The sequence below is a fragment of the Salmo trutta genome, chromosome 2, assembly GCF_901001165.1.
Source record: "Salmo trutta chromosome 2, fSalTru1.1, whole genome shotgun sequence".
In the NCBI taxonomy this organism is placed as follows: Eukaryota; Metazoa; Chordata; class Actinopteri; order Salmoniformes; family Salmonidae; genus Salmo; species Salmo trutta.
This window is the reverse complement of record NC_042958.1, coordinates 56,053,211-56,069,417: the sequence shown is the minus strand read 5'-3', so window position 1 is coordinate 56,069,417 and position 16,207 is coordinate 56,053,211. Positions and strand designations below refer to the sequence as shown.

General features: G+C 42.4%; 2 protein-coding genes across 3 annotated transcripts in view; one reads left to right on the top strand and one right to left on the bottom strand.

The window, feature by feature from the left end:
• usp22 (ubiquitin specific peptidase 22) overlaps positions 1–8,746 on the top strand; it is a 37,296-nt gene extending 28,550 nt beyond the window's left edge. For both annotated transcript variants that reach the window (XM_029706297.1, XM_029706303.1), the window contains exons 8-13: positions 4,286–4,444; positions 4,691–4,817; positions 4,995–5,086; positions 6,104–6,166; positions 6,321–6,470; positions 7,311–8,746. In XM_029706297.1, coding sequence (XP_029562157.1) covers positions 4,286–4,444; positions 4,691–4,817; positions 4,995–5,086; positions 6,104–6,166; positions 6,321–6,470; positions 7,311–7,353 — 634 coding nt within the window. In that variant the 3' untranslated portion in view covers positions 7,354–8,746. The remainder of the gene's footprint in view (positions 1–4,285; positions 4,445–4,690; positions 4,818–4,994; positions 5,087–6,103; positions 6,167–6,320; positions 6,471–7,310) is intronic.
• Positions 8,747–9,557: 811 nt separating this feature from the next.
• tnfrsf13b (TNF receptor superfamily member 13B) lies at positions 9,558–15,644 on the bottom strand. The gene is made up of 5 exons (XM_029706282.1): positions 15,457–15,644; positions 14,483–14,632; positions 11,790–11,906; positions 10,434–10,718; positions 9,558–9,935 (listed from the first exon to the last, which is right to left on the bottom strand). The coding sequence occupies exons 2-5, from the start codon at positions 14,595–14,597 to the stop codon at positions 9,682–9,684; spliced, it is 771 nt and encodes a 256-aa protein (XP_029562142.1). The 5' UTR covers positions 14,598–14,632; positions 15,457–15,644; the 3' UTR covers positions 9,558–9,681.
• Positions 15,645–16,207: the final 563 nt, after the last annotated feature.

Sequence of the window (16,207 nt, the reverse complement as noted above, 5' to 3'; positions counted from 1 at the left end):
CATCATGTTTTACATCACTCAGTGTCAGCCCTGGTCTGACCCCCTCTCCTCTGCAGTGAGTCAGGGAGAGTGGACCTGATTTGAACAGACACACACCACCCACTGTTTCACTCCCTCTGCTGTAGCTGGCCCCTTACTGGACAGTGTAGATCGACAGTGTTCTATCCCCACCTGGTGGGCACATGGAGCATTGCACAATCTTCGTTTGATGCACTGATTTAGAAACCTTTGTGCAACATTTTGAATACGTAAACTCTGCAAAAAAAGAAACGTCCTCTCACTGTCAACTGTGTTTATTTTCAGCAAACTTAACATGTGTAAATATTGTGTGAACATAACAAGATTCAACAACTGAGACAATAACTGAACAAGTTCGACAGACATGTGACTAACAGAAATGGAATAATGTGTCCATGAACAAAAGGGGGGACAAAAGTAACAGTCAGTATCTGGTGTGGCCACCAGCTGCATTAAGTACTGCAGTGCATCTCCTTCTCATGGACTGCACCAGATTTGCCAGTTCTTGCTGTGAGATGTTATGCCACTCCACCAAGGCACCTGCAAGTTCCCAGACATTTTTGGGGGGAATGGCCCTAGCCCTCACCCTCCGATCCAACAGGTCCCAGACGTGCTCAATGGGATTGAGATCTGGGCTCTTCGCTGGCTATGGCAGAACACTGACATTCCTGTCTTGCAGGAAATCACGCACAGAACGAGCAGTATGGCTGGTGGTTTTGTCATGCTGGAGGGTCATGTCAGGATGAGCCTGCAGGAAGGGTACCACATGAGGGAGGAGGATGTCTTCTCTGTAACGCACAGCGTTGAGATTGCCAGCAATGACAACAAGCTCAGTCTGATGATGCTGTGACACACCGCCCTAGACCGATGTTCGGATGTACCGATCCTGTGCAGGTGTTGTTACACGTGGTCTCCCACTGCGAGGACGATCAGCTGTCCGTCCTGTCTCCCTGTAGCGCTGTCTTAGGCGTCTCACAGTACAGACATTGTAATATATTGCCCTGGCCTCATCTGCAGTCCTCATGCCTCCTTGCAGCATTCCTAAGGCACGTTCACACAGATGAGCAGGGACCCTGGGCATCTTTCTTTTGGTGTTTTTCAGAGTAAGTAGAAAGGCCTCTTTAGTGTACAACATTTTCATAACTGTGGCCTTAATTGCCTGCCATCTGTAAGCTGTTAGTGTCTTAACCTCTTTGGGCACGCTTTTCATCCGAACGTGAAAATACTGCCCCCAAGCCCAGAGTAAACTGCCTGCTACTCAGGCCCAGAAGCTAAGATATGCATATTATTAGTAGATTTTGATAGAAAACACTCTGAAGTTTCTAAAACTGTTTGAATGATGTCTGTGAGTATAGCAGAACTTGTATGGCAGACGAAAACCTGAGAAAAATCCAACCAGGAAGTGGGAAATCTGAGATTTGTAGCTTTTCAAGTGATTGCCTTTCCAATACAGTGTAAATTTGGTCAGATTGCACTTCCTAAGGCTTCCACTAGATGTCAACAGTCTTTAGAATGTTGTTTCAGGCTTCTATTGTGAAAGGGGAGCGAATAAGAGCTGTTTGAACTTGTGGTCTGGCTGAAATCCTTTAGTTTAGTCGCGCGGCCGTGAGCACGAGCTCAGTTCCCTTTCATTTCTAAAGACAAAGGAATTGTCCGGTTGGAATATTATTGAAGATTTATGAGAAAAACATCCTAAAAATGTATTCTATACATCGTTTGGCATGTTTCTACAAACTGTAATGGAACTTTTCTGACTTTTCGTCTGGACTTAGTGCCCGCGCCTTGTGCATTTGGAATAGTGAACTTAACGCGTGAACAAAAAGGAAGTATTTGGACATTCCGATGAAGATCATCAAAGGTTAGTGAATATTTAGAACGCTATTTCTGACTTTTACTGACTCCGCAACATGGCGGGTATCTGTATGGCTTGTTTTGGTGGCTGAGCGCTGTACTCATATTATTGCATGGTGTGCTTTCACCGTAAAGCTTTTTTTAAATCTGACACAGCGGTTGCATTAACTTGTTATGGATAGGGGGCAGTATTTTCACGGCCGGATAAAAAACGTGCCCGATTTAATCTGATTATTACTCCTGCCCAGAAACTAGAATATGCATATAATTATAAGCTTTGGATAGAAAACACTCAAGTTTCTAAAACTGTTTGAATGGTGTCTGTGAGTATAACAGAACTCATTTGGCAGGCCAAAACCTGAGAAAATTCCTTACTGGAAGTGCCCTCTCTGATCATTTCTTGGCCTTCTACACTCTCTTTATTGAAAACTGAGGATCTCTGCTGTAACGTGACACTTCCTACGGCTCCCATAGGCTCTCAGAAGGCGGCAGAATGTTGAATGATGACTTTGCAGGCCATGGCTGAAAAACAGTAGCGCATTTGGATAGTGGTCGATCTGAGAACAATGAGACTGGGGGCGCGTGCACGAGCCGACACAATGTTTTTATTTTCAGTCTTTGAACGAAAACAACGACTCCCGGTCGGAATATTATCGCTTTTTTACGAGAAAAATCGCATAAAAATTGATTTTAAACAGCGTTTGACATGCTTCGAAGTACGGTAATGGAATATTTTGATTTTTTTTGTCACGAAACGCGCCGGGCGCGTCACCCTTCGGATAGTGTCTTGAACGCACAACAAAACGCCGCTATTTGGATATAACTATGGATTATTTGGAACCAAACCAACATTTGTTATTGAAGTCCCGGGAGTGCATTCTGACGAAGAACAGCAAAGGTAATCCAATTTTTCTTATAGTAAATCTGAGTTTGGTGAGGGCTAAACTTGGTGGGTGTCAAAATAGCTCGCCATCACGGGCTAGCTATCTACTCAGAATATTGCAAAATGTGCTTTCACCGAAAAGCTATTTTAAAATCGGACATAGCGATTGCATAAAGGAGTTCTGTATCTATAATTCTTAAAATAATTATGTATTTTGTCAACGTTTATCATGAGTAATTTAGTAAATTCACCGGAAGTTTCGGTGGGTATGCTAGTTCTGAACGTCACATGCTAATGTAAAAAGCTGTTTTTTGATATAAATATGAACTTGATTGAACAAAACATGCATGTATTGTATAACATAATGTCCTAGGAGTGTCATCTGATGATCATCAAAGGTTAGTGCTGCATTTAGTTGTGGTTTTGTTTTTTGTGACATTATATGCTAGCTTGAAAAATGGGTGTCTGATTATTTCTGGCTGGGTACTCTGCTGACAATCTAATGTTTTGCTTTCGCTGTAAAGCCTTTTTGAAATCGGACAGTGTGGTTAGATAAAGGAGAGTCTTGTCTTTAAAATGGTGTAAAATAGTCATATGTTTGAAAAATTGAAGTTTTCGGATTTTCGAGGACTTTGTATTTCGCGCCACGCCCATCATTGGATATTGGAGCAGGTGTTCCGCTAGCGGAATGTCTAGATGTAAGAGGTTATTAAGGAGAAGTTTATCTTTAATTCTATGCACAACACTTGTATCTTTCAACGTTTATGATGAGTATTTCTGTAAATTGATGTGGCTTTCTGCAAAATCACCGGATGTTTTGGAAACAAAACATTACTGAACATAACGCGACAATGTAAACTGAGATTTTTGGATATAAATATTAACTTTATTGAACAAAACATACATGTATTGTGTAACATGAAGTCCTATGAGTGCCATCTGATGAAGATCATCAAAGGTTAGTGATTCATTTGATCTCTATTTCTGCTTTTTGTGACTCCTCTCTTTGGCTGGAAAATGGCTATGTTTTTTTGTGACTAGGCGCTGACCTAACACAATCGCATGGTATGCTTTCACCATAAAGCCTTTTTGAAATCGGACACTGTGGTTAACAAGAAGTTAAGCTTTAAAATGGTGTATAATACTTGTATTTTTGAGGAATTTTAATTGAGATTTCTGTTTGAATTTGGCGCCCTGCACTTTCACTGGCTGTTGTCAAATCGATCCCGTTAATAAGAGGTTTAACGACCGCTCCACAGGTGCATGTTCATTAATTAAGCATGGGAAACCGTGTTTAAACCCTTTACAATGAAGATCTGTAAAGTTATTTGGATTTTTACGAATTATCTTTGAAAGACAGGGTCCTGAAAAAGGGACGTTTCTTCTTTTTGCTGAGTTTACATGCGAACAAATATTGTCACAGTGTTGTGACTACTGGTGGGGGTCATATTGATGGTTCCATAAGCTTCAGGTCTGTCAAAGCCCAAACCTTACAGTGCCATTCCCTCAGACTCCTCCCCTCTCGCCCTGTAGCGGTGTTTCCACGACAATTGACCCGTTCTGGGACATCAGTCTGGACCTGCCGGGGTCGTCCACGCCCTTCTGGCCCCTCAGCCCCGGGGGGGACGGCAGCACACTCAACGGAGAGAGCCACCTCTCCGGGGCCACCACGCTCACAGACTGTCTTCGCAGGTACTACTCACCCCTTTATCTCGATTTCTTCCTCTCTCTTTCTCTATCCCTCGCTCCATCTATCAAGGGCCACCACTCTGACTGTCTACTCCGATATCTCATTACTACTCTTCACTTCCATATCACTTCCTGTTTGTCTCTCTAGTCTGCTGTCCAGCTCTCTCCACATCAATGGAGACACCATCAATCTCTTTCACACACACACTCACCCGGAGTGTGTTCTGACCATGGTCCCGTCTTCTGCAGGTTTACCCGACCAGAACACTTGGGGAGCAGCGCCAAGATCAAATGTAGCGGTTGCCATAGTTACCAGGAGTCCACCAAACAGCTGACCATGAAGAAGCTCCCAATTGTGGCGTGTTTCCACCTCAAAGTCAGTGTGTGTGTGTGTTCTGTCTGTATTTGTGTAAAAGGTAGTGAGAGCTCCAGGTTTAGTTCCCTTTTCCACTTCAAACTCATGTCCTACTGCTGTTATCTCTACCCGCTCTCTTTTTCATGTTTTTCGCTCTCCTCTTTCTCTCCTCTTTCTCTCTTCTCCCCCTCTCTCCAGCGGTTTGAACACTCAGCGAAGCTGCGGAGGAAGATCCCTACATACGTCTCCTTCCCCTTAGAGCTGGACATGACTCCCTTCATGGCCTCCAGGTCAGTCTGAACAATGAGCCAGGCCCACCGTGGAAAAGATGAGGGCTGCATCTCAGTAGTCTGAAGTTACTTCCTCATATTTTCGCCAGGTGAAGTCACCATGTGAAAGTCAGCCCTCTGATGGTCTCCTTGCTATGTAGCTTTCACGTGGCGATTCTCAAATCAGTGCCAATGAAGGAAAGGAGACAAGGAAAGGAAGCCCCTTGAGTCGACTGAGATGCAGCCCTTCTGTCATAGAATTAAATAGGTGTGTGTGTGTGTGTGTGTGCTGTCTGACCAACCACGTCCATTTTCTGTGTGTTTAATTGGTGTGTTAACTTAATTAGCCAAACACAGGTGTCTGTGTGTGTATGTACACATTAATGCAGAACTCCCTGTGCGTATCCCCTGATGCACAGCACGTCAAAACAACACCTGCTGCTGAGGTGGACTCAACTGGATTCAGATCGCTCTCCTCCAGAGAGGAAGAGCGATGCCTGGAACTGCATCAGTTAATTGACTGAATGAATGTGTGGGTGTGTATGAAAGAGATGTGTTATATTGGTGTGGAGGTGGGAATGTAATCTCTAGGGTTAGTGTCACACCAGGCAGTCAGTCAGGGGCCTCGTTGGAAACCGTGCCTGGCAGGGTGAGGTGTTAATGTCATAGCTAACTCGGCTTAATAGGGGTGCTAAAGGATTCATTGTAATCTACATGTGCGATATTAAAGGGACCATTCACCCAAATTACAAAATCACATTGGTTTCCTCACCCTGTAAGCAGTCTATGGACAAGGTGAGACGGCAAACCATGCTTTGGTTTAGTTTCCCTGGTACTGTTAGCGGGAGCATGTGGAAGCAGTGACAGGGAAACTAAATCAAAGCATGGATTGCCGTCTCATCGTGTCCATAGACAGGTTAAGGAAAACCAATATGTGATTGTCATTTTGGTGAACTATCCCTAGAGTGAAGCCTAAGGATGGCTTAGTATGACAGCCTTTGTTCATCGTTGCTGACATGTTGTCTGTGTGTCTTTCAGTAAAGAGAGCAGGATGAACGGACAGTACCAGCAGTCCGTAGACGTGTTCAACAACGACAATAAGTATGTGCGCTGTCCCTCTAACAATGGTACTAGGTTGCATATAAAGAACAATATAATGACAGTGAATTGGCTCTTATGTTCTCTCTTGCTTTGACTTGAACCAATTCTCATCCATTTTCTGCCCCGCTTCCTATCTCCTGTTCTCTCCCTCCAGGTATTCTCTGTTTGCGGTGGTCAACCACCAGGGCACTCTGGAGAGCGGTCACTACACCACATTCATCCGGCAGCACAAGGACCAGTGGTTCAAGTGCGACGACGCCGTCATCACCAAGGCCAGCATCAAGGACGTGCTGGACAGCGAAGGGTAAGCTCTGAAAATATCCTAAGTTTGAACTGTAGTCATAACAAGTAATATTTGTTCGCAAAAGCATGGGCAGACTATTTATTTTGCTGCATCTCCCCTTTGGCAGAAAAGGTAGTTGTATAATTAAGAACAGTATCTTGCAGAATTTAATAGTTGGAATTGTAAGAGTTGACTGGAATCCAGAAAGAACAAAACCCTGTCCTCAAACATGTACATCAAAAGGTGCAAAGCCCAAAACATCCACATCAAATGAAATATTTTTCTTGATCAAATATATCAATAAAGTAGTTTTATATTCCACAAGTATTATCAGATTAACTGTTTTGTACAGATAATGCTGCTTTCAATTTTTTCACAAAAGTACTGGGTCTCTACTAGTCCTTTATTCAGCCATTTTTTTCTATCTGCATTTGCCCCACTTACGAGGCTTTTTAAAATTGTATTTAACCTTAGCTAGGCAAGTCAATTAAGAACAAATTCTTATTTTACAATGACTGCCTACTGGGGAATTGCCTTGTTCAGGGGCAGAACGACAGATTTTTACCTTGTCAGCTCTGGGATTTGATCCAGCAACCTTTCGGTTACTGGCCCAACGCTCTAACCAACCACTAGGCTACCTGCCGCCTCAGTAGTGGTTTCAAATGATTATCTGACCCTGTATTACTGGTTAGGGGCAACTTTGACCTAGTCCAGCTAGGTCCTCTCCAAATGTAATCCAAAACTCCCATCTCCCCTTTCTGTTGTAGCCTCTACCTTCTGTTGTTCATATGTTTTTCATTATCATGAATAATTACTTGTATCAGTGTGAAATCTTATCGTTGAATCGCTCTCTGTTCTCAGGTACCTCTTGTTCTACCATAAACAGTTTCTGGAGTACGAATAGCCACCTTCCTTCAGCACTGATGTCAACAGCCACCAAGAGACTTGTACCAACAAGATGGTGACATGACGCACGCCTACCTGAAACTCTACATCAGTGAAATTTGAAGCTGGGGGAATGGAGGGAAAGGAAAATGAATCATGCATCCTTTCTGAGTAAAGGACACTCCGAAACCAATCTGCACTGAAGCTACTCGGATCTACTTGATAAGGAGGAAGAGAGGAGAGGGGGAGGGAAGATCGCAGGATGGAGAGGGGGAGTGTGACTATGGAGGCCTTGTTGGAAGAGAAGGCGCTTCCTTCGCTCTCGATCTCCCTCTCTTTCTCTATTCTTGTTTCAGACAGACGGGCAGATGGAGGGACAGACTGACCGTGGGCACATCTCATAAAAACTTCACATTCAGTTATTTTATCATTTCTGAAATCCATCATTCCACCCACACATACACCCATCTACAAGTGACCAAGCATTTTCAAAGGCGGAAATATATTTGGTTGTCTAATTTCTTTATGCATTATTATTGCGCTGACTGCAGAACAAGCTGACAAATGGTATTTACAATATTGCAAAGACAAAAGTGGTTACTATAATCGTGGTTTGTGACTTTTTAGTAAAAAAAATAAAATACTGTATGATTAATCTAACACATCTATTTTTTAACTATGGAAGAAGCGGAGTGTTGTTCTGTGAAAAAGCTATCTTTTGTGTTTTACTATTTGCGATGGCAGCGAAAATACATAACTATATTTTTATAATTAATTTTAGTCCTTGTTTATGGTTTCCCATCCTCCCCTCTGCCTCGAACAACCCTGTCCTTGTTATGTTGTGCAGTCATGTCTTTTTGGAAAAGAGACCGTATCACGTTTCTTTGTTTCTTGCGCTGATGGTATAATTCTTGTGTTGCTGACATATGGTGGGGAATTTGTTTCGGGTGATGCGTTGTTGTGAATAAGAAAAAGACTGGCACATTGTGTATCCTGCCGGAGACGATGGCTCGATCTGACAGTGTTAAACCTTGTCCACATGTTTCTCTAATTCCGTGTATGCGCGCACGCATGTGTGTTGTGCATATGTTTGTGTACTGAATCAGTACTTCCCATTCAGCATGCTGTCTACGATGGATATAAAGTCGGTGTCGGAGAGTTTTTTTTTTTTTTTTCTTCACATCATGTATGTATGTATGTATGTATGTATGTATGTATGTATGTATGTATGTATGTATGTATGTATGTATGTATGTATGTATGTATGCTAAAATAAGAAACCAAGGTATAAACTGAGTTACTTTATCGGCCAAGGATCATTATGGTCTAGTCAAGACTACATCCCCAACACTTTATCTGCTGCAAGAACTGGACACTGATGGTGAGACCCAAAATAAAAACCTTTATCTTTACTCGCCCGTGTGCTGCAGGGTTTTATTAGCTTGTTGAAGATTTACTGGAGGACTTTCATGGCGGCACATGGAGGCCACCCGCCTGTGAATGTCCAGCCAGGTCACCTGTGATAGTCGGTATTTGATGTCCGTCCATGTCTGAGCACGTCGGAAGATGACGTGGAAACTGGCCACTAGGGGCAACAGTCAATGCTTAAGTATCCGCCTCTGGTGCCAAAGGTTGCATGTTCAAATCCAGCAATAAAAATATGTTTTTGAGATTTCTGTTTTAAGCCTATCCCAAACCATAACCCTTACCTTAAATATTCTGAGTTAATGCCTAACCTTAACCTTAAACATGAACTTGACGTTTTGAGAAACATGGATGAACGTCTAATTCTGACTTTGAGAGGTAGTTGTAATGTCTCCCGAGAGACGAAGAGGGTGTCCTGATTTGATCGTTTTTGTTGCTGAGAATTTTCTTGCAGAACAGGAAATGCAAACTTGTGCATTCAAGGTTTTAAAAAGGCTTTTAAAGTTTTTGTGATCTCCACTTTAAAATGTCAGACTTGATTTGCCCTATTGAAAAATATATCGACCACTACAAAAATGTCCATTAATTAAAATCCACATAATTCACATTTCTTGTTGCTGCAGGATTAGTTTCCTGCTGTAGAAAACTGGCTCAAATGAAGATCCAACATCTGTACAAGCATATATAATGTTCTATGTCACTCGCTTCTGTCTCACTCCAGTTTCTCCTGTATCCTTCACCACCTATTAATTTCTGCTCTCCAGACTGCTCACACATCTGATCTTGGGACAGTTTTTCTTTTTTCCCCCCACTAATTGTTCAGGTTAGGATTGGGGAGGAAAAATTGATCCTGGAGTGGACGGTATCAGATCTGTCCAGAGTTGTTTATTTATTTAGTGTCCAGTCTGGTTCAGTTCTGCAATCAGAAGCTGGGCTGACTGGGGGAGCAAATTATTCTCTGTGATGATCCACACTGAGGGGCTCTGGTAGGAGAGTGGAGGTCCTGGGGGACAGCCTGCTGGTAGAGGGTGAGCGGGGGTCTCTGCTGCTTCTCTCCCCTGCCAGGCACTCCGAGGTCAGGGAAGCAGTGGACACACACACACGTCTCTGTGGGGCTGGACGAATGGCTCAGTGTCACACTGTTAATCTGGAGCAGGGATGGATCTATCAGGCAGTCTAAAGATGGTACACACACACACACAGGTTATCTATCTAAAAGGAGCCATGTTCAGTTACAAGATTGTGATCTTGGATCACCACTGTGATTTAATATTATTTGACCCTGCTGGTCATCTATGAACATTTGAACATCTTGGCCATGTTCTGTTATAATCTCCACCCGGCACAGCCAGAAGAGGACTGGCCACTCATAGGAATCTGGTTCCTCTAGGTTTTTTCCTAGGTTCCTGCCTTTTCTACTGAGTTTTTCCTAGCCACCGTGCTTCTACACCTGCATTGCTTGCAGCTTGGGGTTTTAGGCTGGGTTTCTGTACAGCACTTTGTGACATCAGCTGATGTAAGAAGGGCTTTATAAATATATTTGATTGATTGATCAGTTTTTTTAACCTTTTTAGATCTTATTGAATATCCTAGATCAGCACTCCCATTCTGAGTGGCTTTATGAAGATGTGACCTGTGCTACCTTTTTTAGTCTAGATGTGTGCCCAAACTGACCTTTGGAGGACTGGCTGTGCTGGTTAGGCTCTTGGCCCTTCTGGCCTTCATGACCCTGGGTGTGACTGTTCTGTGTGGCTCCTGGTCGGGGGGGCCTCCTCAGCAGCACCAGCAGAGCCACAGACAGGGTCAGCAGCAGCAGAGTCAGACACAGGCCCAGCAGAGAGTACACCAGGATGGCTGAGTTAGGCAGGCCTCTGGGTAGGTAGCTGCCCCTGATGGTATGGTTCTGGAAGCCATTCCCATCCACAGGCCTCAAGATTCCATTCAAGGCAGGCTGTTGGGCTTGAGGGAATGAAATGACTTAAATTAAATCCTTATGTACCCTGCAATAACGTCCATGTAATGTGAAGTGAGTCGTAACGTAGCGTATGCACATTTCCAAATGTCAACGCTCTACTTCTAGACGGTTCTCAGTTCTGAACATCAGCAAAGCCAAATGCATTTAATCCCAAAGTTGTCTTATTTCAATTTTACTGAATTAGAGAGAACACTAAATGGCACCCTATTCTCTATATAGTGCTCTACTTTTGACTAGGGCCTTCTGGGAGGGTACCGTTTGGGACTTAGACATTACATTTCAGCTTGTCCAGCCGTGTAATCCTGAGGTAATGAAGCACCTGGCTGGGTAAATGGCATTTCAAAAAGGAATTGATGTGCTCAACTCAAATGTTTGTAGAAGAAAAAAGTATTTGGTTGCCGGGTTCAAAAGGCATATATTTTAAGAAAGGAAAAACCTACACTCTGGAACATTCTTTACGTTTTAATGTCTTCTTTTTTTGCAGCAGCAGCAAAGGTCAGAGCAAACGGCCACAGCCTTGACCAAACGCTGACAAAGACTGTGGCCAAAACTTGTCTGTTTGCTCTGACCTCTACGTTTTGAATGTCCTTTTTTTTAAATTAAGCAGAGGTCATAGCAAACACACAAGTTTCGGCCACAGTCTTCGTCAGCGTTTGGTCAAGGCTGTGGCTGTTTGCTCTGACCTTTGCTGCTAAAAAAAAGACATGAAAACGTAAAGAATATTCCAGTGAGTATGGTTTTTTCCTTAAAAAGAATATATGACAAGCTGCTGCACTTGTGAAGGGGTCGCTTGCATGTCAGTTGTTATACGTATTGGATCGACTGCCAGAAGCTCTTTTGGAGATGGCTGTATGCTCAATTAATTACTTAGTAGTGTACAAACTATTATGACGGTTTGAGTGTGTTACAGAGAGTGGGAGAACGAGAGACAAAAAGAGAACCTTTTAGCACCTAATATTCTGATGAAAAAGGGTTTGCGAAGTGAGTGTCATATGTTTTGTAATAGCTACAACATACTGGCTGGATGTATAGTACATAGAATGCTGTTCACTCACTCTGACACTGGTGGGAACACTCTGAGGGATGGCTGCCACACACCGCAGCACACCTCAGACACTTCTTCAACAGCCTGTCGTAGTACTGCCCTGGGACTGCCTTACACCCCAGAGACACTGGCACAGACAGACACACAATGGCACAGGGATGGTCTGAGTATTACAACATGCATGGTATATTCTTCCTGTGTTTTGACACAAAATGGCTACCATTTACAGTATCAACCATGATTCCAGTAGGCTATACATGTTACTTAACCCTATAAAAATGGTATTGAGATTCATTGACCTTTTGTATTATCCTTTTACCACTGATACAACACCATATAATTAAATACAACATGTATATATCATTAAATACAGTGCCTATCAATAATTCACCCCCCTTGGATTTATTCACAGTTTATTGTGTTAAAAAGTGGGATTAAAATTGATTTAATAAAAAAATGTCAATGATCTACACATTATACTCTGTCAAACTGGATGAAACATTTTCTTTTTTTATGAATGAAAAATATAACACTAGTATACACTGAGTTCACAAAACATTAGGAACACCTTCCTAATATTGAATTGCACCCCCTTTTGCCATCAGAATAGCCTCAATTCATCGGGGCATGGACTCTACAAGGTGTTGAAAGCATTCCACAGGGATGTTGGTCCATGTTGTCTCCAATGCTTCCCACAGTTGTCAAGTTGGCTGGATGTCTTTTGGGTGGTGGACCATTCTTGATACACACGGGAAACTGTTGAGCGTGAAAAACCCAGCAGCGTTGCAGTTCTTGAAACACTCAAACCAGTGCGCCTGGCACCTACTAACATACCTTGTTCAAAGGCACTTCCATGTTTTGTCTTACCCATTCACCCTCTGAATGGCTCATACACAGTCCATGTCTCAATTGTCTCGAGGCTTAAAAATCTTTATTTAACCTGTGTCCTCCTCTTCATCTACGCTAATTGAAGTGGCTTTAGCCAGTTACATCAATAAGGGATCATACTGTAGCTTTCACGTCAATTCAGATGGTCAGTCTGTCATGGAAAGAGCAGGTGTTCTTAATGTTTTGTACAGTCAGTGTATATTGACTAGATAAGTATTCACCCCCTGAGTCAATACATGTTAGAAACACCTTTTGGCAGCGTTTCCAACTGTTGAGCCTTTTTGGGTAACTCTCTAAGAGCTTTGCACACCTTGATTGTGCAATATTTGCACATTACTTTAAAAAAAAATACTTAGCTCTTTCAATTATTTTCTTTATCATTGCAAGACAGACATTTTCAAGTCTTCCCATAGATTTTCAAGTAGATTAAGTCAAAACTGTAACTCGGCCACTCAGGAACATTCACTATCTTCTTGGTAAGCAACTCCAGCATAGATTTGGCCTTGTGTTTTAAGTTATTCTCCTGCTGAAAGGGGAATTAGTCTCCCAGTGTCTGGTAGAAAGCAGACTGAACCAGGATTTTGCCTGTGCTTAACTCCCTTCTCTTTCATTTTATCTTGGAAAACTCCACGGTCCTTGCCGATGACAAGCATATCCATAACATGACGCAGCCACCACCATTCTTAAAATGTGGAGAGTGGTACTCAGAGGTGTGTTGTGTTGGATTTGCCCCAAACATAACACTTTGTATTCAGGACAAAAAGTTTATTCCTTTGCCACATTTTTTTCAGTATTACTCTGCCTTGTTGCAAACAGAATACATGTTTTGGAATATTTGTATTCTGTACAGGCTTCCTTTTTTTTTTGCTCTGTCATTTTAGGTTATTATTGTGTAGTAACTACGCTGTTGATCCAGCCTCAGGAGACATCTATCACAGCCATTAAACTCTAACTGTTTTCATATCACCAAGGACCTTATAATGAAATCCCAGAGATATTTCCTTTCTCACCGGCAACTCAATTAGCAAGGACACCTGTATCTTTGTAGTGACTGGGTGTATTGATACACCATCCAAAGCCTTATCAATAGCGTCACCATGCTCAAAAGGATATTCATCATCTGCTTTTTTTATTTTAGCCCATCTACCAATCGGTGCCCTTCTTAACAAGGCATTGGAAAAGCTCCCTGGTCTTTTTTGTTGAATCTGTGCTTGAAATTCACTACTCAACTGAGGGACCTTACAGCTAATTGTATGTGTGGGGTACAGAGATGGGGTAGTCATTAAAAAAAACTTAGCACACACAGAATCCATGCAACTTATTATGTGGCTTGTTGAGCACATTTTTACTCCTGAACTTACTATTTAGTCTTGCCATAACAAAGGGGGGGAATACTTCTGCAACCAAGACATTTTAGTAATCCATTTTTTATTAATTAAAAAATCACTATGAAATCAATTTGAATCCCACTTTGTAATGCAACACAAGGGGGTGAATACTTATGATAGGCACTTTACCTCTATGTATAACTTTGTAGATTGAGTCCATAGGAGGTTGGTGGCACCTTAATTGGGGAGGGTGGGCTTGTGTAATGGTTGAAGGGGAATAGGTGGAATATGTCAAACACATGATTTCCATATGTTTGATGCCATTCCATTTACTCCGTTCCAGCTACTTATGACCCGTCCTCCCCTCAGCAGCTTCCACTGATTGAGTCATATGGACAATCATACAGTGTATTGGCCTCTCACTGACTTCTCAAGTCAGTGTATGTGTTATTGCCCCCGGCGAGCGTTTGTGTGTATGTGAACTTACCACAGTACTCGATGCATCTGAGGTGGCGATGGGGCTGCTGGCAGACCATCTGACAGGTCAGACACTTCCTGACCAGGCGGTCCCAGAAGTAACCCTCAGAACAGCCTAACCCCATGGCTCAGTTCGGGTGTCAACTCACACTCTGACTCACTGAATGACAGATGGGGAAATCAGGGTCAGTTCATGGGATCCTTGTGTAATTTGTATTTGTATTTATTAAGGATCCCCATTGAAGTCAGCAGCTACTCTTCCTGGGGTCCAGCAACATTAAGGCAGTTATATACAAAAAAAAATGTACATTACATTTCATAACACTTAGTAATCAGTCTTGGATCACTTGGTTTGGATGGATTCGAACCTCTAGTTTTACACTATATTATCCTGTCCAACTAGCTCCAGAATATATCAGAAGAGAGGTCAAGGCTCCAAAAACTACAACTTCAAAGATTTAAATGAACATTTCTTGACAGAGGAATACTGCGCTGCGCTCTACTGGGCACAGAATCACTGAGCCGGAGAAAGTACACATGCTCAACGATATGAAGCTGCGCCTCGCCTTGTTCTTGAACTTCATAAAATTGACTCATACATTTGTTCTTATCTGTGCATTTGCTTAAACAATTCTCCAACAGTATCATGTAAGGCCTTTACTACTGATTGATTCCTTTCACCCTACGTGACGTTATCGAGGTGTTTTTTGTTGGTGTAACACTCTATAGCATAAACAATGGCTCATTGCATACACCAGTAAGTATTCAAAGGCATGATGTTGATCTTTATGTCTGGATATCCGATTAGTAAAAAAAAAAAATCCGCCCTTCATTACCATTCCCAGGTGGTGAATTAATAATTAAAGACTCCATCTTTTAAAAAGTTATAAACCATGAACAGCATAACCATTAACCAACTCACATGTAAATGAAAAAAATGCATCTCGTTACATAATGTAATAAAACAAATATCATATGACTTACCTACAGAGAGATGAAAGACATGTATGGACCTTTGCTTGAAATGTGCTTCTCATGCAGTGACACTGGGCTATATGTATTTGAGTTGGGGGCTGATTTGGGTACAACCGCAATGTCTTTTCTGGGACTTCCCCCTTGCACAGAAGGTGAGCTACTCTCTTGTTATGGTGAGTCATGCTTGATAGGTGTGAATTGTGACTAAGATTAGACATTTTGTCATATCTATTCATATACTTTTACTAAGCAATATGAACTTGCCTACCTTTCCCAAATATTGAATGAGACAGTATGTTATTTACAGTGGTCTGTTACATTGCTAAAATGGCATGTAAAGTAGACTGCAGACTCACAGCAGCCTTGCAGTATGATGAGGATTTGGAGCGCAATATAAAGCTCTTATTTAAGCAATAAGTCCCGAGGAGGTGTGGTATATGGCCAACATACCACGGCTAAAGGCTGTTCTTAAACACGACACAACGTGGAGTGCCTGGACACAGCCCTTAGCTGTGGTATATTGGCCATATACCACATCTCCTCCCCTTTCTAAAGTCTTCGAAAGCCAAGTTAACAAACAGATTACCGACCATTTCGAATCCCACCGTACCTTCTCCGCTGTGCAATCCGTTTTCCGGGCTGGTCATTTGTTCACCTCAGCCACGCTCAACGTACTAAACGATATCATAACCGCCATCGATAAAAGACAGTACTGTGCAGCCGTCTTCATCGACCTGGCCAAGGCTTTCGACTCTGTCAA